The sequence below is a fragment of the Nymphalis io genome, chromosome 29 (assembly GCF_905147045.1).
Source record: "Nymphalis io chromosome 29, ilAglIoxx1.1, whole genome shotgun sequence".
Classification (NCBI taxonomy): domain Eukaryota; kingdom Metazoa; phylum Arthropoda; class Insecta; order Lepidoptera; family Nymphalidae; genus Nymphalis; species Nymphalis io.
The window spans coordinates 2171829-2198817 of NC_065916.1; the positions used below are offsets into that span (position 1 = coordinate 2171829).

The 26989-nt window shown below is 38.8% G+C and overlaps 2 protein-coding genes across 2 annotated transcripts in view; both read left to right on the plus strand.

Annotated features, from left to right (window-relative positions):
* LOC126779524 (uncharacterized) overlaps positions 1 to 26989 on the plus strand; it is a 75205-nt gene that overhangs the window by 14654 nt on the left and 33562 nt on the right. The gene's annotated exons all lie outside the window — the stretch shown is intronic.
* On the plus strand, positions 1852 to 23892 carry LOC126779562 (serine protease snake-like). Its single transcript, XM_050503667.1, has 10 exons — positions 1852 to 2144; positions 5771 to 5871; positions 16931 to 17028; positions 17125 to 17261; positions 18194 to 18345; positions 19539 to 19648; positions 20812 to 20964; positions 21277 to 21406; positions 22703 to 22834; positions 23710 to 23892. Exons 1-10 carry the CDS (start codon positions 2078 to 2080, stop codon positions 23875 to 23877), a joined length of 1248 nt encoding a protein of 415 aa, XP_050359624.1. The 5' UTR covers positions 1852 to 2077; the 3' UTR covers positions 23878 to 23892.

Genomic DNA, 26989 nt, shown 5'->3' on the forward strand with positions numbered 1-26989 from the left:
GTACATAATTTACTTTGAAGACGGAGAAATGTCAACTAAAATAAAGTATATAATCAGAAAATTACGAATTTAACGACATTTTGTCAATACACGAAGGGAACAATTCGAATTAGCTAATTATGTCATAAAAATCATTCACAGATGATATCGATCTCTTAACTGACATATAACAATTGTCAAGTTACCCGCGCGTAAAAGCCCGTGACAGCTGCGATGTATATGATGCCAGTATTGCTTACACAGACATTTGTTAACAATACAATATAATGAAAATATTTACTCTTCAGAGATGGTTTTGTTTAAGAAATCTATAAATGTGGTCCGGAGACTATTGCCTTGATTTCGGCCCTGAAGAGTAACGTGGGTTCGAATAATCTGACGATTCCCACCCAGGACAGATATTTGTGTGCATGAACATGTCTGTTTGTCCTGAGTCTGGGTGTAATTATCTATATAAGTATGTATAAAAGAAAAATAGTATATGTAGTATATCAGTTGTCTGGTTTCCATAGCACAAGCTTTGTACAAGCTTAATTTGGGATCAGAAGGCCGTGTGTGAGAAACTTTCCAGTCCGTCCCGCTGTCTGTTTGACTACTAAACCTAATAATCATAGACAATTTGAAAATTCACACTCATAGAGAAAATTAAGAAAGAAGCCTTTAAATTACGTATTGTAATGACGTATTATATATAATAATAATATTATCCTGGGACATTTTTCACACACGGCCATCTCATCCCAAACTGAGCAGAGCTCGTACTATGGAAACCAGACAACTGATATACTACATATACTACTTTTCTTCTGTATATACATACATACTTATATAGATAATTACATCCAGACTCAAGACAAAGAGACATGTTCATGCACAGAAATGTGTGGGTGGGAATCGAAACCACAACCTTCAGCATGAAAGGCAAGTATCTACCAACCACGCCAACCTGCTCCAAATGTACTAAGATTACACAATACAGCTTTAAACAACAAACACATTATCCAAAACCACAACTATATCATGTAGAATTTTCCTCATTTTAAACAAGTTTGAAAATATGTCTTATTGTAATTGAAATAAGGTACGAAATGCAATAAGGTTTTTTTCGATGGAAATTTTTAATTAATGTAATTATTGCTAAAAATATAAGGATATATGACTAATTTCCGCAGGCGGTTTCGCTCGCAATTGAGGATGTTGTTAGGTATTCTAAGGCGTTTTCTGTACCCTAGTTTATATCCGTCTTTTTCCTTGTTTATTCAACTATACACTTGTGTTAACTAATTACTGAGATAACAGACTGAAAGCGGGATGGCCCAGTGGTAAGAACGCGTGAATCTTAATCGATGATCGTGGATACAAACCCGGGCAAGCACCACTGAGTTTTCATGTGCTTAATTTGTGATCATAAATCTCGTGTTTAACGGTGAAGGAAAACATCGTGAGGAAACCTGTCTAATTCTGCTCCATGTGTATTGCACCGCACTGGAGCAGCGTGGTGGAACAAGCTCCAAGTGGGACATTCACAGGCTGTTACGGACGTATTTATAGTAAAATATATTGATATATCTTTTAAAAAAATATTACATAAGAGGGTTAAATAGGGGATGAACTTTTGTGTGGATGTTCGTCGCCCATGAGTAAGTTTAAAACAGTTTTAGGTACTGTTACTTATATATTTAACGTCTAAGTTGGTAATAAAAATTATAATTACTTTTAATTATAACTTTTGAATGTGAATAAAAACTTTTTATTTGAAATATTAACTTTTAGCGACAACGGTACCAACATTAGCTTTATATAACTATCTAACACAAATGTATTACAGCTCACCACAGACTTATTATTCAGTTGAGTGCCAATCTCTGTGTAGGTTGCACGTATTGTAGCTTGTTGTAATTTTTGTTTAATTAAAAAAAAACAATTAAGCCAATTATAGCTGTGGCAGTAAAATTGCGATATTGAAAATTAGTATTTTATCTGTGTTAATTTTAGCTCGGGAAAAGTGCTTGTCAAATGTGTTAATTAATAAAAGTTTGTTTTTTCTCATATATAAATAACAATAAAAATATAGAATATGCATTTTAAAGTGTTAATAAGTTTTATTTTCTTATTTCTTGTACAAATAAATGGACAATATGAAGGTACGTAATTTGTGTTTTTTAAACAATTTATGTAAGATTATATTCAATTGTATAGTTTTAACGAGCTGAGAAAAACCGAGATAGCCTAGTGGTTAGAACGCGTGAATCTTAACCGATGATCATGGGTTCAAACCCGGGCAAGCATCACTGAATTTTGATGTACTTAATTTGATTTTTTAATTCATCTCGTGTTTGACGGTGAAGGATAACATCGTGAGGAAACCTGCATGTGTCTAATTTCATTGAAATTATGCCACATGTGTATCCTACTAACCTGCATTGGAGCAGCGTGGTGGAATAAGTTCCAAAACCTTCTCCTCAAAAGGGAGAGGAGGCCTTAGCCCAGCAGTGGGACATTAACAGGCTGTTACGGTATAGTTTTAATGAACATATTTTGTGTACTTAGAAACAGCATTTAATTTTGAGATTTTTATAAGTGATTTTATCAAGCTTTTAACAAAGTATGTGAGTGAGTCAAAATTAATATTATGAGCATGTATTTTGAAGATGAGTAATTTTTACCTTCGTCAACTTGGATTAGTGCGAAAAAGAAAATTATTTGTTTCTGATGTTAATGAAATATTAAGCATTCTGTAAGCTTGTAATTAATTACCCATAATTAAAAGTGCAATTAATATATTTTACAGAGATAAATAACTAATGACTATCGCTATGCTTTGAATCTAAACATGCCGTGTCAAGCCAAGTTCAAGCTAACAGAACTGGCGAGCACCATGTGTAATATTACATGAACCATTTTGAGCCACTTTTGACCCCCTCATAATTCAAAAACTATTTCATATAAACATGTCAAATTTGTCATATATATTGAGACTTGCGGGATACATATGTGCTTCAAATTTCATAAACACATCTCAAGCGGTTATTTAGATATTAACGTCTAAAAATCGTCATTTTTATCACTGACTGACCTATAGATCAAAAGTCTAACCCAGTTCCAGATGACCTAGAAAGTTCAAATTCGGCATCCGGATAGGTAGGTGAATACAAAGGAATAAATCAGAAACTAATAATTTTTTATCATTTTATTATATTTTTTTAATTAATTGATTCCATTAGGAACACTTACTTATAGTGCCTGTAATGTAAGAATCAGCAATCAATATTGATGACAGCCGGTTTTTATGTGGATTTTAAGGTCTTCACGTGAATATATAACGAGTGGAATACCACACTTAATTTTTTTTTTAATTCAAACATATTACTTTTATTACTTATAACTAAGAATATGGTGGACTCTTGTATTTATTACGTTATTAACTGTCGAGGCCATTTGGGCCAACAGCAACAAGTCGGTTCGAAAAATAAAAAGAGGTTGCTATTAATCATGATGTTCAGTATTTTATTCATTTAAGCGCATTTAAATAATTATAAAAATAAATTTTGATCCATATATCGGATTTCGAATTGATTTTATTCATTAAATTTTGTATGACGTCATCAAAATCACCGTCATCAATTTTCATTTAAATGAAAAGAACTCGGAACAAAAAAAACATCACCCGCGTGATTTCACTAATAAATTTGCTGACGACAATAACCTTTCAAATTGTGTATGTATGTCGTGCAGTTCGACCCCTAAGCTAAGTGGCTTTTGCGCAAACATCTGGTCATCGAACCCACGTCACACTTAGTCATGCAGCGGGCAAACATATAAATTAGATAAATCGTCATATGCCTGTACAGGAAGCTGGCTCATCTGGGTAGATATTTTACAATATGTGTCATGGAAATATGTACATAAAGTTATTTGTAATGCATATTAGTGTATCGTTGGTCTAGTGGCTTGATGTAAGGCCGCAGACTCGGAGGTCCTGGGTTCAATTCCCAGGTCGGGTAAATTAAAGTTATTGGGTTTTTCTGTCAGAAAATTCTCAGTAGCAACCCGGAGTCTCGAAGTTGGAAGTGTGTACACTCCCGTGCCTCGGAAAGAACGTAAAGCCGTTGGCCCTGCGCCTGAACTCTTTCCGGTCGTGTCGGATTGCCGTCCCATCGGATTATGAGAGTGAGGGAATAGAGAGTGCACCTGTATTTGCGCACACACTTGTGCTCTATAATATCTCCTGCGCAATTGGCTAATCTCTCTTGAGATTGGCCGCCGTTGCCGAAATAGGTCTGGAAGACATATCAAGCCCAAATAAACAACTTTGACACCGACATCAATTGACGCGATAACATTGGATCTTGAATAATCTATGATATTCACTGTGGATTCGCGAACACATGGCGTTTTTAATGTCCACGAAGTTGTAATAAGAACTTGAAAAGTTAAATTAATGTGGTTATAACTGTTAAGTGAAATACTGTTTATTATAAATAACGGTAAATTAATCAAGAACTGTTTACATAAATACAGCAGAACAATTAGCAAATCGCATGCAATTTGAAATCTAAGGTTTGTTTACCATTATTCCTACTCCGATTGGAATAGGATATAAATATAATAAATGCAAAAGTGTGTCTCTCTAATACGCTATCTACGCCACTGAATTGAACTTGATGAAATTTGGCGTTAAGCATGCTTGAACCCTAAGGAAGAATATGGGGTACTATTTTATAACACCCAAACGCGAGCGGGATAAAATAAGTCATATATAAAACTTAATTTTAAAAGCTTAAAACACATGGCCGTTTTGTAAGTCTAGTCCGAATGATTTATGTATTTTAAATTAAATACCTTCCATCCCCCCTAAATCGTCGCCATAGATTTTTAATTCTTCAAATCGCCACAGACGTATTTCCTCTGCTTTTGCTTTTTATATCAGTAGACGGCAGCAATTTCTATTATAATTTTAAATGCCTGTGTGCTAGTTGTCTATAGTTATGAGTCTATGGTTGGATGGTTCCTAGTCTTATCCGTGTCCGTCTTCTTTATGCCTTAGTTAATTCTATCCCCACAGACGTGTTGCCTGTATATCTTAACTTTGATTTACATTAACGTTATTTTATTGTGTCTGCATGTTCATTACCAACATCACGATCTACGTATCAGGACTTAAAACTTCTGACGTCGTTGAGTCCAGATTACTTCATGACTAGGAAATGTGTACCAGATGTCTATAGTTATCATAATCCCTGAATCCTTTTTTATCTATAGCTGCCTGTCACGGTTTTATGCGGATGGACTACAGGTTTGTATAGAATATATATTGAAGGACAAACTTTTCCGAACATACGCAGAACAGCTGACAACATACTTATTTTCATCAGAATTTTTTTTTTTTTTTTTTATAGAATAGGAAGGCGGACGAGCATATGGGCCACCTGATGGTAAGTGGTCACCAACGCTCTTAGACATTAGCATTGTAAGAAATGTCAACCATCGCTTACATATCCAATGCGCCACCAACCTTGGGAACTAAGATTTTATGTCCCTTGTGCCTGTAATTACACTGGCTCACTCACCCTTCAAACCGGAACACAACAATACCAAGTATTGCTGTTTTGCGGTAGAATATCTGATGAGTGGGTGGTACCTACCCAGACGAGCTTGCACAAAGCCCTACCACCAGTGAAATTGGAATGATTTAAGAACACTTAAATACCATACATTATTTTTATACCATACGTAAAACATAAAATAATATATTCATGTAATTTTTCAGGGGATAAATGTACGAAGAACGACATGGAAGGTGTTTGTACGAACATAAGGAACTGCAAGTCAGCTGTAGACGACATTAAAAATCACAGAGGAGCGCCGAAAGTATGTACCTTAAATATGCATGCTGTAACATACGGATAAAAAGATATTGTTCTTCGATTCAGAACCCGAGTTTGCAAATGCCTTATCGTTAATACAATTTTCAAGTCATTATTAAAATATACACATAAAATGATTTATAACATGAGGTCTAAATAGATTATTAAATTTTTATACATATATGTTTATGTAAATATAATATAAAAAATATATTTTAAAAATATATAGCAACGAAGTATGTATATAGTATATGCGTAGCTCACACGCAAGGGTCACGGTAGGTGATGGTAGTTCGTCATGCTGTTTGCCGTCACTGTATACGAATAGGCCCTACTCCTAAAGTTTCTCAACAAAATTTTTAACTACTCTTCAGATCGAGCATCTACTTAACATCCTCGTTGGTCTGCTGCCGAGATATAAGTCCGCAGATCCCTAAGTCCTGGTTTAAAAACCCAGGTCGTGCTGATAAAAAGTTATTGAGATTTTCTGTCGAAAGATTCTCAATCGCAGCCTGGAGCCTGGAAGTGTGTACACTCCCGTGCTCCGGAATTATTACTATTTTTTTTTATAGTATAGGAAGGCGGAGCCTATGGGCCACCTGATGGTAAGTGGTCACCAAACGCCCTTAGACATTGGCATTATAAGAAATGTTAAGGCTTCGTTAGCGTCTAATTTTAGAACGGCTGGTAAGGTAAGGTTACATTTATTTATTCTTGTTATTTGATACACCGCTTGTATAATTTGGAATTGTGAGAAACATTAATCATTTCCAACATCACCAATTCGCCAACATTGGAAATTATGTTGGTATGTCCCTTATGCCTGTACTCGTAGTTACATTGGCTCATTCACAATTCGAACAGGAATAAACTAATACTGAGTATTTCTTCTTGGCCGAAAGAAATGTCAACCATCGCTTACATAGCCAATGCGCCACCAACCTTGGGAACTTAAGATTTTATGTCCCTTGTGCCTGTAATTACACTGGCTCACTCACCCTTCAAACCGGAACACAACAATATCAAGTATTGCTGTTTTGCGGTAGAATATCTGATGAGTGGGTGGTACCTACCCAGACGAGCTTGCATAAAGCCCTACCACCAGTATAGGAATGCACGTAAAGCCATTAGTCGTACGCCTGAATTCACTTCGGTCGTGTCGAACTATGAGAGTTAGGGAATAGAGAGTGCAGCTCTGACGGTTTTTGCGCACACACTCGTGCACTATAATATACTCCTTACTTGAAGGAGAAATTTTTATTTTTAGGGAATCCTGGAGAAGTACTTCGTTCTGTGAAAAGATGGATTTTAAGGGTGTCCGAACATAAGTCATCTTTTTATAATAATTCTTTTACAATTCAGGCTATTAAACTCTGGAACGACCTTCCTTCAAATATTCGAGAGGCCAAATCCATAGATATTTTTAAAAAACTTGGAAAAGACTTTTTTTGTCTCAAATGCCTTATCACCAATAATCTCTTTTATTTTAGTATTTTTTTTTGTTTTTTCTTTCTTGTTATGTTTGAGGACTTATCGTTTTATTCGTTGTTGCTGTATATAGTATGTACTTATATCATATACTTGTAATTTTGTATGTATTGATAATATAATTTATTTATTGATATATAATACGTGTTTTATATTTACATTTATTTATTAGTTTGTTTTAATTTTATTATTATAGTGCCACCTACCTGATATCCTATGAGTTATTACTTACTCCGTTGGTTGCCTGGAAGAGATCGCTATGTAGCGATAAGATCACAATTGTACTTTTATTTAGGCTGTATACATGTTTTGTATTTTTCTCTTTGTGATGTCCACAAGCTGTTACGGTACGGTACGGATGTACAATAAAGTATAAATATATATATAAAATATATATTGCGCAGTTGACTAATCTCTCTTTAGAACCGTGGTGGTCGAAATTGGAGATCCTCATTACACCAATTAATTGATATATCATTTACAGCCAGCGTACAGCCAGAGCCCGAGCGAGTATTGCCGCGATGGGTGTTGGTCCAATTGGAGACGGCTGTTGAACCAATGCCGGGGGAAACTGTATTGACCTGCCGGTCAGGGAGACCCGAAGAAACAGCTGTTCCGCTGGCCGCCCGTGGCATAGTACATGGGCCCGAGCGTGCCTAACCAGCTCGTGAGGCTGCCCCACCAGGCCACGCATAATCTCGGGGTGGACCGTCGTGCCGGTTGGTGACCGGTAGGTGGGGTCCCGGCGGCCACTTCCGGGGGGGTTCGGGGGCCCTTCCGTCCGGCGGATCAGTGTATTTTTCCTTTTGGCAACCACTTGGGGAAACACGCCTCCACACTTTGCCCATCCCTATCGTGGCAATACATCGCTCGCTTCACGTCTCTTTTCCATTTCATTTTTCCCAAATGGCGCAACAAAACAGAAATAACGGTCGTACAGCGGTGCACACCCCCACCATACCCTCGCTGTTTGAGGTCGAGTTCTCTAACATCCGAGGACTCCACACTAACCTCAACGCTGTCCACCACCATCTCGAGACAGCACGGCCAGCAGTGTTGTTTCTCACGGAGACATAAATACTCCGTCTTGCCGATATCAGCTACCTTAATTATCCCGGCTACACGCTTGAAGAATCCTTCAAAGCGAAAGCCGGAGTATGCTTGTTCGTCAGGACGGATGTTTGCTGTCACCGACTGCGCTGCTTGGAGGACCCCTCCTTCTGCATGTTGGTGGTACGTGTGGACCTGGTTCGTCAGAGCCGAGTCTACGTGTGCCTCTACAGATCCCACAATGGTGACTTGGAGACAAGCCGATTATTTGACCATCTTAGTCGGGTGGCAGATGCTGCGCAAGAGCAATTTCCTAACGCGGAATTGGTGTTTTTGGGGGATTTTAATGCTCACCACGAATCCTGGTTGAAATCCCTCAAAACTGACCATGCTGGAAGGACTGCTCATGCTTTTGCTCTCACACATGACTTGACCCAACTGGTTGATCAGCCCACCAGGATCCCAGACATTGATGGGCAAGCACCTTCTCTACTGGACCTTCTGCTGACTTCTCACCCGGTGGAATATCAGGTTGTGGTTCAGGCTCCTCTTGGCTCTTCGGATCACAGCCTTATTTCTACCTAAGCTGCCGCCACTAGCGGTATGCAAACGTCGCGTTTGGCACTATAAGTCGGCGGATTGGGACGGTATGCGCGATTACTATGCGTCGGTCCCTTGGAAGGAACGTTGCTTCAGTGGGAATGACCCGACAGCTAGTGCCGCTGCTGTTACTGGCGAGATCATGCTGGGAATGGAATACTACATTCCTAGCTCAGATCTCGTCAGTAGGAGTACGCGTAACCGTTGGTTCACTCGTGAATGTGCCGATGCTGTATCATCTAAGCAGGCGGCATATCGCAAGTGGATCAACGGCTGCATTTGCGGGGCATCTAACATTGACTCACTGAAAGCAAACTATAATAAAAATTCCAAGTCCTGTAGAAAGGCATACACGAGAGCGGATGCACAGCGCATTGTACAGATTGGTCATGACCTTGTTTCGCATCCTAGGGGCTCCCGTAGCTTCTGGCGCCTGACCAAGTCTATGCAAAACAATTTCTGCCAACCTTCGCTGCCACCGCTCAGAAATCCGGACGGATCGCTAGCTCACAGTCCGCAAGAGCAAGCTGATCTCGAAAACTCTTAAACTAAACTCTTTGCCGACAATTCCGTCATCGATGATTGTAGTGCACTGCCACCTACAATACCTGCATGTGGCCATACGATGCCTGACATTAAAATCAGGCAACGTGATGTGCGTGTGGAGCTGCAATCACTTGATGTACGGAAAGCTAGCGGTCCCGATGGAATACCAGCCATAGTGCTGAAGAAGTGCGCAGCGGAGCTGTCTCCTGTGTTAACGCGCCTGTTCCAACTTTCTCTCTCTTCGGGAAGTGTGCCGGAGGCTTGGAGAAGAGCTAATGTGCAAGCGGTTCCCAAAAAAGGGGATTGGTCTGACCCGGCAAATTATCGGCCAATAGCTATCACCTCAGTACTTTGTAAGGTGATGGAACGGATTTTAAACAACCAACTGATCCATTACCTAGAAGATCACTCTTTAATTAATGATCGCCAGTACGGGTTTCGACCAAAACGGTCCACAGGTGATCTTCTAGCGTACGTAACACACCTCTGGGGTGAAGCTATCGACAAGCATGGAGAATCGTTGGCTGTCAGCCTCGATATCTCCAAGGCTTTCGACAGGGTCTGGCACAGAAGTCTTCTCTCCAAGCTACCGGCATATGGTCTGCCTGCTCAGCTATGCACCTGGATTGTCAGCTTCCTACACAAGCGTAGCCTTCGTGTTTTAGTAGATGGTTGCGCTTCATGTTCAATTCTATGTAGTGAATGCTGGGGTCCCCCAGGGATGTGTGCTATCTCCCACACTCTTTCTTTTGCATATCAATGATATGCTCTCCCTTGGGAACATACATTGCTATGCAGATGATAGTACAGTGCATGGTGGATACCACGGACGCGCAGTGGCTGGGCGGGCGGAAACTGAGGAGAGGCGGGAGAATCTTGTCATTGAACTCGATTGGACGTTAGACCTCATCGCCAAATGGGGCTCTGATAATTTTGTTGAGTTTAATGCCAAGAAAACACAGGTATGCGCTCTCACGGCGAAAAAGTCAACATTTTCCCCTCTTCCCTCCCTCTGTGGTACTCCGCTGGTGATGCAAAGCAAAATCGCCATGCTGGGGATTGACGTTCGCTGCGACCTTAGTCCAAGGGATTACATCGAGGCTGTTATAAAAACAGCTTCACGGAAACTCGGAGTTCTGAACAAGGTGCGGCGCTTTTTCACGCCACAACAACTGTGCCTGCTGTACAAAACACAGGTACGGTCTTGCGTGGAATATTGCTCGCACCTTTGGGATGGCTCCGCTAAGTACCTACTTGAGGCCTTGGACCGGTTGCAGCGACGTGCCGTACGCATTATTGGCGACGTAAAGGTCACAAACACCCTTGAACCTTTACAATTGCGTCGTGAGATAGCAGCACTGAGCGCTTTCTATCGACTGTATCACGGCGAGTGCTCTGAGGAATTATTCTCTCTAATTCCTGCTTTCCCCTTCCTTCTTAAGTCCACGCGAGCTGGTTCTCGATGTCACCGCCTAACTGTGACATCAATTCCATCGCGAACAAAGAAATTTGGCAACTCCTTTCTTTGTCGCACTTCCAAAAAATGGAATTCCTTACCAGCTCACGTGTTCCCCTCCTCTTACAACCCGGGTTCCTTCAAACGAGGCGTGAAGAGGCATCTTGCGGGCCGGCAAGGCGAAGGCGGCTAGTGCAGAACGTTTTCCCCGTCTATACTGGCCGTCGTCGCGTTTGGACTCTACTACCACTTACCATCAGGTGGAGTAGAGTCATTTGCCCTCCCGGCGAATATAAAAAAATAATTCGATTCTAATCACTTAATTAATTAATTGATTTTTATGTCATTAATTTTTTTCTTTTTTTTAATAGTATAGGTAGGCGGACGAGCATATGGGCCACCTGATGGTAAGTCACCAACGCTCATAGAAATTGGCATAGTAAGAAATGTTAACCATCGCTTACATCGCCAAGGCGCCACCAACCTTGGGAACTCAGATGTTATGTCCCTTGTGCATGTAGATATACTGGCTCACTCGCCCTTCAAACCAGAACGCAACAATACTAAGTATTGCTGTTTAACGGCAGAATATCTGAGTGGGTGGTACCTATCCAGACGGTCGAAATTTTGCTTACATATTGTCATGGGTACAAGGTTACATACCTGCCGTCCCCCTATTTGCGGGCTAAGTTGAAACTTTGCAAGTTATATTTAAGAGAATTATTTTAATAAATTTCCTCTTAAAGTTTTATGGGAATTTCACATATATACTAGTTTTGCAAACTTGAACGGCAACTGTCCCGTTAAAAACCGGTCCCATTATGGTAATGACGTGATTAACTAAGGAAGTATATTTGTAGAGACAAAGTTATAAGGCAAAATGGTCTAACTTATAGAATTAAAAAACATATTTTTTTTGTATATCGTTATCAAAAATTGTCACGTCACTTTATTACTCACCTCACGGGTGAGTAATAAAGTAATGTAAGACAAATGTTGACGACCGATTAATGGTGATATTTTTTTTTTTTTATAGAATAGGAAGGTGGACGAGCATATGGGCCACCTGATGGTAAGTGGTCACCAAACGCCCTTAGACATTGGTATTCTAAGAAATGTCAACTATCGCTTATAGCCAATGCGCCACCAACCTTGGGAACTAAGATTTTATGTCCCTTGTGCCTGTAATTACACTGGCTCACTCACCCTTCAAACCGGAACACAACAATATCAAGTATTGCTGTTTTGCGGTAGAATATCTGATGATTGGGTGGTACCTACCCAGACGAGCTTGCACAAAGCCCTACCACCAGTAATGTGATATACTATAGTGATATACTATGATGATGATGCGTGTATTCTTGAAATGTTATAGTTATTACGGTCAAAATATAAAAAGCTAAGATGGCCTAGTGGTTAGAACGCGTGATTCTTAACCGATGATCGTGGTAAAAATCGGGCACCACTGAATTTTCATTTGTTTATTTTGTGTTTATGATTCATCTCGTGCTTGACGGTGAAGGAAAACATCGTGAGGAAACCTGCATGTGTCTAATTTCACTGAAATTCTGCCACATATGTATTCCAACAACCCGCATTGGAGCGTGAGGAAAAAACGTAAATAAACAACGTGATCTTTACTTGACATTTCAATTTCAGTATTAGGATCATTAAATGAGTTGCATATCTAGTGATGATTGATAGTTTTTTTTAAATCTTTTTAGATGGGCTTAAGCATATGCTTAATTTATTAACGTGAAGTAAGTGTTATATAAAAACGTTTTAAAAACTATTTATTTATTATACGCACAACATATAACAGATGACATAAGAGTAATAGAAAACAATGAATCGAACACCAAATGGTGCGCGAAGGTCATTCATTTATCTCTCACAAACAACCTTCAAAGAAGTTATATAAAAGTATATAATAAATATTATATAAGAACAATTATATTAAAGTATAACAATAAACTACACATATCTACATCCCGATAACACACCGTTTAGGTGACAAACATTGCATTCTACATACTTAGTTTTATAGATCATAAGTTGATAAGCTGAGTGTTTATTCACAGATTATGCACTAACCTAATCTTACCTTTTTTTAACATTGGAAAAACGCGTTACACGTTTCCCCACGGGAACAGTGGGGGGGTATGTGGGGCTCGTGTCCGCGGCGCTGAGTGCGCCCCGAACATCGGAATGACCACTAAAAAATCAGCGATATTTTTTTTTTTTTTTTATAGAATAGGAAGGCGGACGAGCATATGGGCCACCTGATGGTAAGTGGTCACCAACGCTCTTAGACATTAGCATTGTAAGAAATGTCAACCATCGCTTACATATCCAATGCGCCACCAACCTTGGGAACTAAGATTTTATGTCCCTTGTGCCTGTAATTACACTGGCTCACTCACCCTTCAAACATATTTATATATATATACCTTTATATGATACCCTTTCCGTCTTAACGAGGAGCGCCACGGGATCGCTTTCGCATGCTACCGTGAATCTAAGCTAACCTTACCTGACCAATATGATTATTTAATCGATTGAATTACCTATGCTTGACCACGATGCATTCTTAGCCAATTAAACCCATGGGAATTCAATGGTGCTAGCTCAAGCTTCAGCTTGAGCCCAGATTGCGGATGTCGATCCGCAATCTGAGCTCAATGTTAATATAATATTTTACTAATATTATAACCGCTGAAGTTTTTGAGGTGGACGGATCTTTGTTAGACTTTCATGCAAAAACTACTGAATGGACTTGGATGAGATTTGGAATGGAGATAGATTATACGCTTACTTGACATATAGGATACACCCCGCCAAAAGGCGTGCGCAGCTGCAGGCGGTAACTAGCTCAGTCCATTCAATAGTTTTTGCGTGAAAGCGTTGTAAATAATATTCATAAAGTTTATTTCACTAGCTAATATCTAAGAAGAAAACGGTCGTGTATTGTTAGAAAGTTATGCGACATTGACCCTAATAATCATAACATTTCAAGAATACACGCATCAAAATAGTTACGTTTCACGAGCGAGTAATGAAGTGAGTTCATACACTAACGCACAGCTGCTAAGAATCCTTATTTTGAAAAAACTCGGTGTGACTGTTTGCTTTGTGCAAGTGAGTCAGAGTAACGTTGTGGGTTTTACCAATGACATTTCAGCATAATGCATAATTATTATTTATACAAATATATATATTGAAAATTTAATAAATAGTTTTCAAATTAGTCATTTAGTTTTTGCTTATCACCACATACTAAAAAACAAAGTCCCATGGCGCTTCTGACTGTCTAACTAAAAAAACTATTAAACTCTCATAACAATGGACGGAGTGATGCATGAAGATTTAAGACTATAATTAATTAAGGCTACGTGAAGTTGTTCTCGCAATACTCGTAGTAGCTTAGTTTTTTACGTAATAATAATATCCTGGGACATTATTCACACACGGCCATCTGATCCCAAATTAAGCTTGTACAAAGCTTGTGCTATGGAAACCAGATAACTGATATAATACATATACTACTTTTTTTTTGTAAATACATACTTATATAGATAATTACACCCAGACTCAGGACAAACATTCATGTTCATGCACACAAATGTCTGTCCTGGGTGGGAATCGAACCCACAACCTTCGGCGTGAAAGGCAAGTGTTCTACCAACCAAGCCGACCGGCTCAATCTATATCAAAATATATAAAAATATCATCTTAGTTCCCAAGGTTGGTGGCGCATTGGCGATGTACGAGATGGTAAATATTTCTAACATCGTCAATCTCTAAGAGCAGCGGAGACTACTTCCCATCAGGTGGTTATGATGCTGCTGTTTAGCGGAACAATATCTGATAAGCGGTACCTACCCAGACGAGCTTGCACAAAGCCCTACCACCAGTAGACTTACCGTCAGGTGGAGTACAGTCATTTGCCCTCCCGGCGAATATAAAAAAAAAACATCACGAAATCTCCTAAATTATTCACCCGATTGACTTGAAATTTGTCATAATCCTTACTACATAGACGCTCACTAAGAACGGATTTTAGGCAAATGTTTTCCAAAATATATTTTTCTTCTTACCTACACATCGTACCGTATATGTCACAGCAGACACTATATATATATATATATATATATATATATATATATATATTTATATAGCTAAAATTAATTACATGAACAAAGACGTTCGGGTATTAAGTCAAGGTAAATACGTATATTTTCCTCAATTAACAGCATTTTAATAACTGGTTAGAACAACGTAAATGCATTCAACATAACTTCCATCGTCAATATCTGCTATCTCATTTGCACTTAAACAAATGTATCGTTGTCTCTTTCAGTACAGCCAGGACAAGTGGGAATCATGACCTTGAATATTAACTTGACTTTTCTAAGAACAATTTTTAAGCGGAAGTGATAACGGTTCTTTTTTTTAAGTCGATATTTATTTTATTTTTTTACAAGTAATTGAAATTCATTCGTGACGTCAGTTGTCAAAATGATAGCCCCGAATTAAGGGCTACAAGGCACCGGCATATCAGCCCCCAACCCAGCCGAAAGTAATATAATTTTACTCTGACCGCTTCGGAATGGAGGATTCTAAGTCCAGGCCTGCTAATGAATGATTCATTTGGTGAATATGCAAGCAAATTAGCTTGGAGACGTTTTTGCGTGTATAGTAGTGTACCGTCAGCAGATAAATAAATAAACAAATTATATGTTTTTATTTTTATTTGTAAATCGGCGTATCAATATAGACATGGGTTATTCTATCTTATATTATAATTTAAACAGTACTATTGTTGTGTTCCGGTTTGAAGGGTGAGTGAGCCAGTGTAATTACATGCACAAGGGACATAACATCTTAGTTCCCAAGGTTAATGACGCATTTTTGATGTAAACGATGGTTAACATTTCTTACAATGCTAAGGTCTATTGGCGTTAGTGACCACTTACCATCAGGTGGCCCATATGCTCAGCCTCCTTCCTATTCTACAAAAAAAAAATTAAAATGTCGATTCAAAAGTACTTATATACTTCATATATCATTTCTAATATAAATATTGTTTTAAAACATTCGTTGATAAAACGTACAATACAATGGTACAATATACATACGTACGTAATATTATGGTATATAACCGGTTGTTTTAATAGTAAACACGATTCGAGTATGAAGTTTGTTACTTTATAGTAATTTAATGCAAATTTTTTTTCTTCTCAAAATGAAGTAAATCGGAGCATAAAGGTGCTCACAATGTGTACTAGGGCGAGCTCATACGAGACGCATCTTTCATCCTAGGGTATACAAACCACGGTCAAATATAAAACTGCAGTTTTATTACGGGTGACATAATTGCATCGAAGCTGCTGACCGATTCCGTAGTCAGATCAAAGTCGAATTGTAAAGCAGATCGCTCTGAACTGGTGAAAACGGTAAAGGAGCGTCAGACATTCGCAAAATTACCGAATATCCTTATTCTTTTTTGTTTATTGTTTGTTTATGTTATAGATAGGTGGGTGCAAATGGCCCACCTGATGTAAGTGGCCAGTACCGCCCATAGACATTTGTGCTGTGAGAAATATTAACTACATTTAATACATCGCCAATGCACCACCACCCTTGTGGGTAATGGTTATAATGCCGTCAGATTAAGAGGGTGCACAAACGTGCACTATAATATATTTTTAAAGATTATCAGGGCTTCTAAAAGGAGCCTATCTCCTTGTGGTTAAAGCTTGCTTCATACCATCGGTTCAATGGTTTAGCCATAAAAGCGCAAAACACAGAGATACTTTCGCATTTATAATCTTAGTTATCAGACTAAGCATCATATCTTATGGAAATATTTCCATTAGTATTCACGAGAATTTTACCAATTATATGTTTGTTTCTGTTACAGTTATGTTCGTTCTCAAGCACCGACCCCATTGTGTGTTGTCTGGATAACGCAAAGCCTACAACGTACCAGCCACCTGTCGCCACCACGAGTACTAGGAGGTGAGTAGACCTGTGAAGAACTGTGACGATAGCTCCCAGTGGTTGGCTAGGTTATACTTACAATCCTTTGTGGCTTTACTTTTTTTTTTATTCTAGACCAAATCCATCAACGGAATATGTACCACCGGTCTATGATTATGTAATGAACAACAATGATCCGAATTCACAAGATGAATGTGAGGCTATTTCCGCAAACATGACAGCAAAAAAGACTGGCCAGAAAGCGTGGGATAGTGAGTACATTTCAATTACAATAACACAAAGAATAATCATATGACAGGGTTTCTGCGAGACCTCGATGCACTAGTTTCTTCTATATATAATTCTAGCTAGGCAAATATGCCATAGACATTGGTGCTGTGAGAAATATCAACAGTTACAATAATACTCCATCGACCTTGGGAACATCTTAGTTCCATCACCGTTAGTCCCTGGGGATGGGAGACTCGTTCCTAGACAAGTTGGTTTCATGTAAGGTGCGGCTCCAAGTTCAAACGGGCTCTCCATGATGAGCACGGCCATGTCGAACTACAACGATGCTGTTGATTTGGAAAAAAAATACACCGAAATATACTTAGCCATAAGGTTTGCTACTTCCATACATCGCCTATGTTCGACCAACCTTGCAAACTAAGATGTTATGCCCCTTGTGCCTGGAGTTAGCTCACCCTTCATATTTATTACATATTCATACATAGACGGGCTTGGACAACCACCGCCAAGTAAAAATCATGTCCAACTTCGAGGCCAACTGTATTACATACCCCAGCAATAATCTTTGTCGACAAAAATATATTTTTCTTTGATACACATTGTACTCCTATAATAATCATTGCCATCATTCAAGTCACTCTTGAATGATAATTCTTGGGATTGATTCAATGACAAGTCGACAACTTATAGCACATAACCTTTCTGGTTAACTTATTACTTAAAAATGATCGTCTAAGTGTAAAGGTAAAGTAATTCGGCGGCTGCTCCTAAAGGGAAGGGTTTGAGTTCATTTCACCAAGGTGACCCAGAATTATACAAAAGTGGCAGCATTTCACCGACCTGTGTCCTTCCTCTCGACATTTTCCTTTATCATCGAGCACAGGAATGTTTATCCTTATTAGTTATATATGTATATCGTGAAAGTTCTAAGTAAAATGATTTATCTTTACAGAATGTATAGAATACCAGCATAAGTTAGTCTATCCTTGCGAGAAGGGGGTGGCGCTTAGTGGTAAACTCGGGAGGGGTAATAAATGTAAGCACAACGCTATCGACCTCATTATTGGTGGTGTTCCTGCTCAATTTGGTGAATTTCCTCACATGGTACGTATGAGGAAAAAAATGAGACATTTCATTGGTTAAGTAGCTAGTTCAATAACTTGTAAATGATCTACTGTTGGGCTAAGGGCTCATCTCCGTTTGAGCAGATGTATTCCATAACGCTGCTTAAAGCGAGCAATGAAGGTCTTTGGTTCAAATACTGGATTAAGTCATTTAAAAGTTGTTTGTATTTCTGTAAAAAAGTTCACAATAGCAACCAGGAGTTTGGAAGTTGGCAATGAAAGCTCTATAGCTTTTATTCATCCACCTGAACTCTAGTCAGTAGAACTTCTTTTGGATCATGTAAAACTAATTCGTCTGCACTGAGAGGGCAGGGGGTAGGCTATGTCCTTTTCTGTGCATCAGACAACGTGTAACGAAAATTTAATGATGTTCGGTTGAGTAGATAAAACGTAAAAGCGTGAATCACATTTTCCTAAAATATAATAAAATCACATTTATTTACATTAAGCTCTAAATAAATACAAATAAAAATTGAAATGTTCTGTACAAATCATGACCGCGTGCAAGAATGCCAGCAGTATTTTCCCTTTGAATCGCAATTCCGATTTTATATATAGCGAAATACCACTCACCACGAGATCTCCTAAGCTATCCGCCCGATTGACTTAAAATCTTCTCCGACTGAAACGCTCACTAAGAACAGTTTTTTTCTAGGCAAGCGTGCTGCCCTAGACCGTGTTGATGCTTAACATCAAGCAAGTCAACGGTCAAACGCTGGCCTATTAAATGTAAAATAATAATAATTACGCAAATCCTGTCCAAAGTATATTTTTATTCTTATCTACCCTTGCGAAGCCGGGAAGATTACCTAGTAATAGTATATATAGTAATAGTCCATATTGTTGAGAGTCCACCTGTGTTTGAGCACATATTCGTGCACTTTAATATCTTCCAAGCATCTGACTAAGTCGCCATTTACAAATGCCAGATAGAGTTCGATCGCTTAATATTCTGCTAATGTCTGGGATTAATGCGTTAAATTTTTTTTTTATATTCGCCGGGAGGGCAAATGACTCTACTCCACCTGATGGTAAGTGGTAGTAGAGTCCAAACGCGACGACGGCCAGTACAGACGGGAAAAACGTTCCGCACTAGCCGCCTTCGCCTTGCCGGTCCGCAAGATGCCTCTTCACGCCTATTTAAATATTTTATTATAAAATTCCTCATTTAAGGTGCTATTGGGCTATGAAAAGAAAGACTCAATGGTTTGGCTCTGTGGAGGAACGTTGCTGAGCGAGCGGTTCATACTGACAGCGGGACATTGCACTTCCAGCAGAGAATTGTAAGTGGTTTGTTAAATTAGAGATAACCAGTTTGTTTTCTTCCTTCTCCAGAAGTAAAGCCGCAAATAGATGGATTGGAGAGATTTAGTGGACCAGGTTATGATGGCAGGATGATGATGACTTTGTTTTGTTAATAAGTTGGTAGGTGAACTGGCGACATGGGATGACAAACACTTTTTTTTTATAGAATAAGAAGGTGGACGAGCATATGGGCCGCCTGATGGTAAGTGGTCACCAAACGCCCTTAGACATTGGCATTGTAAGAAATGTCAACCATCGCTTATAGCCAATGCGCCACCAACCTTGGGAACTAAGATTTTATATCCCTTGTGCCTGTAATTACACTGGCTCACTCACCCTTCAAACTGGAACACAACAATATCAAGTATTGCTGTTTTGCGGTAGAATATCTGATGAGTGGGTGGTACCTACCCAGACGAGCTTGCTAAAGCCCTACCAACAGTGAAAATGACTGACTGTTTATGTAAATTGGAACCTTACAAGGTCACCCATGGGTTCTAAGATGTTATATCCCTTGTGCCTGTGACACTGGTTCACTCACCCTTCAAATCGGAACAGAACAATATGAAGTATTGTTATTTAGCGGCAGAGTATGTCATGAATTGGTGGTACCCAGACCGACGCTAGGAGCTTTTTTTATAAATAATATATATAGCCTATTTTCTTAGAAATAACTAATATTCATATTTAACACTCCAATTAACGTGAAACTTGCGTTAAAAGTGGGGATGACAATAGCCCAAGGGATCAAACCGAATCTACCAATTGATAGTTGATCAATTTTCGTACATTATGATAATAATACCGTAATAGCCTGTGAATTTTCCACTGCTGGGCTAAAGGCCTCCTCTCCTCTTTTAGAGGAGAAGGTTTTTGGAGCTTATTCCACCACGCTGCTGCAATGCGGGTTGGTGGAATACACATGAGGTAGAATTTCAGTGAAATTAGACACATGCAGGTTTCCTCACGATGTTTTCCTTCACCATAAAGCACGAGATGAATTATAATCACAAATTAAGCACATGAAAATTCAGTGGTGCTTGCCCGGGTTTTAACCCACGATCATCGGTTAAGATTCACGCGTTTTTACCACTGAGCCATCTCGGCTCTTAATAATAATCATTGTTTATTTTTATTTTAGCGGTAAAGTGAAATACGCCAGAACCGCTGTACTAAGACGCACCGATCCCTTGGACCCGAGCCGCTTCTACAAGATCAGGAACGTGTTCAAACACCCCGAATACTTTCCACCCTCGAAGTACAACGACATCGCCTTACTGGAGACGGATAGAGAGTGAGTAGCACGAGAGAGTCTCTCGATATAAATCATGAGTATATAAGGCCAGGCAAACGCGACCAAAGCGCCATAGGTACACAGTGGAAATTCCCCGCCTACGTACGAAGCGCTTTGAATCCACATTCATCATTCGCACTGCGAAACTATGGAATACTTTGCCTGAGTTCATATTTCCCGATAGGTACAATGTTGGTGTCTTCAAATCCAGAGTGAACAGCTTGCTTGCTTAACATCAGGCAAGTCAACGGTGAAACGCTGGCCTATTAATAGTAAAAAAAAGTGTCCGCTGTAACGTGGTCCGTGTGTCAGCATGCAGCTGGACGAGCTGGCGGTGCCGGCGTGCCTGGACGTGGGCGCGCCCGCCGCGCACGAGCGCGCACAGGCGGCGGGCTGGGGCGCCACCGCCAACCGCGGCGCCGTCGCCGACCAGCTGCAGAAGGTACCGCCACCACCCACTAGCACACACCACATGCTACTCTATACCAGCAGCCTCTGTAGTATTGTTGCTATTACTCTCTGCTCATTCATTCATTCAACTATACACCATTTTCGTATTAATCTTCACTGAGTTAATTGCCATGGAACTTACTCACACGTGGCCTTGTATTTTATCGATAGACAATCGTTTGTCGATAGTTAAATAAAAAATAATAATAAATAAATAATATCCTGGGACATTTTTCACACACGGCCATCTGATCCCAAATTAAGCTTGAACAGAGCTCGTGCTATGGAAACCAGACAACTGATATACTACATATAATACTTTTCTTTTGTAAATACATACTTATATAGAAAATTACACCAAGACTCAGGACAAACAGACATGTTCACGCACACAAATGTCTGTCCTGGGTGGGAATCGAACCCACAACCTTCGGCGTGAAAAGGCAAGTATCTACCAACCACGCCAACCGGCTCGTCGTTTATATAATAGTTAGTGTAAGCAATTGTATCGATAGTGTATCGATATTATAGTCAAGTGTGAATAATATAATATTTTACTGGTGGTAGGGCTTTGTGCAAGCTCGTCTGGGTAGGTACCACCCACTCATCAGATATTCTACCGCAAAACAGCAATACTTGATATTGTTGTGTTCCAGTTTGAAGGGTGAGTGAGCCAGTGTAATTACAGGCACAAGGGATATAAAATCTTAGTTCCCAAGGTTGGTGGCGCATTGGCTATAAGCGATGGTTGACATTTCTTACAATGCCAATGTCTAAGGGCGTTTGGTGACCACTTACCATCAGGCGGCCCATATGCTCGTCCACCTTCCTATTCTATAAAAAAAATATATATCGGTATTATCGATAAATACTTTTGATAACAGCCTTACTATATATGTATGAGATAATCTACTAAGAAGTAGGCGTTATGAGCGGGCATCAAACCCCCGACCATCTGGCTCATAAACTTCTCGGGAGTGCGGCCGAAGGATCCTCTCTCGCATTGGTCTCTCCAGTCATGAACGCAAGTATCTTCGCGATGCTGCTTAAATCAAAAGATGCAGTGGCCTATTTATATGAGATCATAGACAATTTGGTACTTTTTAAAGATTTGACATATTCCTTGGTCTGTATCTGTGAACAATTAGAAAGTACTTAATTTTTTTGTTCAATAAAAAAATTACTCTTTGCCTGCCTAGATTACTTTTCTTCAATAAAAAGGACGAAACACTATTTTTTTCCATTGGACAATCTCGTCTCTCGTTCTATCTCAAGTTCTACCTTTCAGGTCGTTCTAGAGAAGTTCTCGACAGCGGAATGCGCGGAATTGTTTCCCTCGGAGCGCAACCTGCTCAACGGGTTCGACGAGAACACGCAAATATGTTACGGCGACAAGAATATGTCCAAGGATACTTGCCAGGTTTGTTTTTTCCGGGAAAATCTAATTGAAAAAATAGTTAAAATCATTTATTTTATGTTATTAGTAGGCTGGCGAGTAAACAAACCGCCAGATGTTAAGTGGTCACCACCGTTTCACCGACAATGTCTACGCGTAGCGATGTAAGAAATATTAACCGTTGAACGCCAATATGCCATTACTAAAATTTATTCAACATTACATCGAAATATAAATATTATATCTAAGATAAAATATTTTACACAGTAACAGTACAGTTACAGCCTGTGAATGTCCCACTGCTGGGCTAAGGCCTCCTCTCCCTTTTGAGGAGAAGGTTTTGGAGCTTATTCCACCACGCTGCTCCAATGCGGGTTGGTGGAATACACATGTGGCAGAATTTCAGTGAAATTAGGCACATGCAGGTTTCCTCACGATGTTTTCCTTCACCGTCAAGCACGAGATGAATTATAACCACAAATTAAGCACATGAAAATCAGTGGTGCTTGCCCGGGTTTGAACCAACGATCATCGGTTAAGATTCACGCGATCTTACCACTGGGCCATCTCGGCTTACTATAAAATATTTTACACGTACACAGAAATATAATAATGACAATTTTTTTTTAATTGTCTTTAACTGCATGTACAGTATTTTCAAAGCCCAAGAGTTGAGTGTAACAGTGTCGTGTTATACATAGAGATATATTAATCGAGAACTGTTCGTGGTGTACAATACAGCTGAGATTTTACTCCTTATATAACAATATGGTAAAGACTTGACTGTCTTTATGTACAGTATTGCATATACATGATACTACAGTATATATATATCTCGAATTATAATTAATGGAATATATAATTGAAATTATATTATTCTTGTATTAATGAATCGTCAGGGGGACAGCGGGGGTCCGCTCCAGCTGAAGCACAGACAGATCCATTGCATGTACACGGTGGTGGGCGTGACGTCATACGGTCGCGCGTGCGGGTACGTGGGCGAGCCGGGGATATACTCGCGCGTGCAGCCCTACGTGCCCTGGATAGAGAGCGTCGTGTGGCCTTAAGTGTCACGTACTTAATCAATTAAAACGAATATTATTTTTAATGCTCTCTTTTTTTAAACTTGCAGTTTGTTTGTGTGTTAATTTGTTTTGGTCTTGTAACTGAATTTGAAATTTTGGGGACACGTTCACTTTGAATGTCACTGTCACGTGACGTCATTGTGAATCCAATATGGCGGACTTGTGAAGATGGTGGACCAGTTATGTTAAGTATTTCCAATTGTTTCACGGTACTTAAATTATATATGAATAAAAAAAATGTCTAGCATCCGCTCACTTGCTTTAGGAAATAAATAAAAAAATATTATTTTCGATTTATTAATAAAAAAATAATAATTCATGACCAATTATACAATACGCAGATGTTTATTAAATATTCATATTTTAATAACAATAATAAATTAATAATAAAATTTCACAACCAAAATAATATTGTATTACTTTAATTTAAAAAAAAAGTTTAATAAAAAATGATACATTAACCAAAATAATAAAAATAAATCTAAATAGCTTAAGTTATTTAATTATAAAACTTTAATTAAAAAAAATTATTAGGCCCCAGCCTTAGGTTTATATCTAGGCAACAAGGCACCGGCCCAGGGGCCAGCCAGCCAAAAATACTATAATTTCACTCTAATTGCTTCGGAATGAGGACCTCAAATGCTAAAGCGCCAAGTGGCCTTGGATCACTAAGTCCGACCCTGAAAACATCATAAATAAATAAATTTCCAGCCCACCAGTGGACACCCATAGACTGTTAGTTTACATATAACAATAGCAAGCTGAGCGGATAAAGTAAAAGCTTATAAAAAGGTTGTTATACATAGATAAGTAAATAGATATAAAAAAGCGTTATTGCTTAAAATAGGCTTTATATATATTTTTTAATAAAATCATAATAAATATATAAGTTGTTTTATTTATCTATATATTAAGAAATAGTGGGAGTACCAAGGTCACGAGTATTGTTGTGTGAACATGTGAGCTGGTGTGTCGGGTCTCTTGAGCTGAAGTCATCTCTCGTTCGAAATGTTACAGTAACAGCCTATTAATGTGCCACTGGGCTAAGGCCTTCTCTCCCTTTTTGAGGAGAAGGTTTAGAGCTTATTCCATCATGCTGCTGCAATGCGGGTTGGTAGAATACACGTGACATAATTTAAATGAAATTAGACATGCAGGTTTCCTCACGATGTTTTCTTTGATCGTAAAGCATGAGATGAATTATAATCACAAATTAAGCGCATGAAATTTCAGTGGTGCTTGCCCGGGGTTTGAACCCACGATCATCGGTTAAGATTCACGCGTTCTAACCACTAGGCAATCTTACGCTGACGTGATTTAACGCTCGAAGTCTATCATGGTAGTGGCATTAGACATTGACAACAAACCGGGGTCTATCTTATAACCATCGTGCCAGAAATAGCACGTACTTTAGCCACCGCAGACAAGGGAACTATCGCATATAATTGTTTCGTTGGTCTAGTGGAAAAAAAAAAGAAAAAGAAAAACAAAAGCTCAAGAAAGTCATGCTATATAGACATAAATGCGGACCTCAATATGATGCATACAAGGGCAGTCTTATCACTTCGGTAGTGATCTCTTCCAGACAACCCTGCATTAAGATACTTGCAGGACACAACGGGCGAGTGCATTATACATACATATCAAAAGTCAAAGATCTTTATTCAATATAGAAGCGTTACACTTACTTATTAATTGTCATAAATCTACCACCGGTTCGGAAATAAGCACCTCAGACCTGAGAAGAACCGGCGAAAGAAACTCAGCGGGTTTTTTTTATATCTCATTTCTTTACAAGACGTGCAATACATATGCAATACATATACACTAGCCAAATTATATATACCTTTTTTTAAATTTGAGATAACCTGGAGGCGATCGTTTCATTCCCAGGGTGTGCAATCATTTAATAAGTTATCGGATGTATAATATCCTTTAGCACACAAGCGTATACATATACTTATATATATATAGCATTGCTGTGAAGAAGCAGTCGTATACTTACTTTAATCTGTGGTCGATTGCTACCTTAGACAACTTAGTTCACCTGAATAACACTAGGTGGCGCTAGTTTACCAGCAAGTGCGCGGGAACCGTAGCCATATTCTTTCATAGTCTTCACCAGGAAGTACTTTCTGCAATGCTGTATGCTTTCCTCTCGGCACATAATACCGGTTTTATTTTTATGTAAAACCGTAATATTGATGTGCCTTCCGGAAAACATACAGCATTGCTGTGAAGACGTGTTTGTTATCTGCTGGTGAAATATGAATTTATTTTAAGCACAATGCTATGGTGAAATTAATGAGTAATGAAATGAATAAATTATAAATAATTGAAATGTAGCAATCATTTTAATGTCTTTAAATTTTTGATATAACATTGTTCTTATTTACTATCATGGCTTAAGCATTTCGCAAGATTATAGCGTTGACATTTAATAATTAATATTTAATAAAATTAATATTAAATTGATATATAAAACCGTATATTACTTTCCTTCATTTATTTTTTTTATATATATGTATATATAAATACATACATATATAAAAAACGATAATGATATAACGATATATTTTAATAGAAAATCAATTTGGTGTAAATGTTTTAAAAAAGGAGTTATAATCATTTTTGGGATTTTCTATTATGCGAAAGTAATGATTGAAGAATGTGCTGGATGATTTCCAATTTCCACGCGACAATATCTCATCAATCGGTTGATTATCTAACCACCCCAGGGAAGCTACCGCTGACCTACAGCTTCCCGGAGGAGCTCTATTGCCACTGTCCTGAAGAACTGTACGCACCCAATGCCCGATTACAGTTCGAGATGCTGCCTTAATATTACCGTTTACAGTGATAAAAAGGTTATGCAAACTGCTATTGCTAGTTGACCTCCTAATACGTGTTCTTTTAATGAGTGCTCTAATTAATGTGACTGGGCATATGTTTTGATCGTCATGCTTATAGAATTTCCAAGCAGATTGGCGATAGTTGTGAGTGTCCGTTTTAGATCCAAAGGCTGGTATCAAGAGGATGCTATCTCCATTATCCTGGAAACTCTCTGTAGAAATTTTTAAGAGGGTCAGATCGT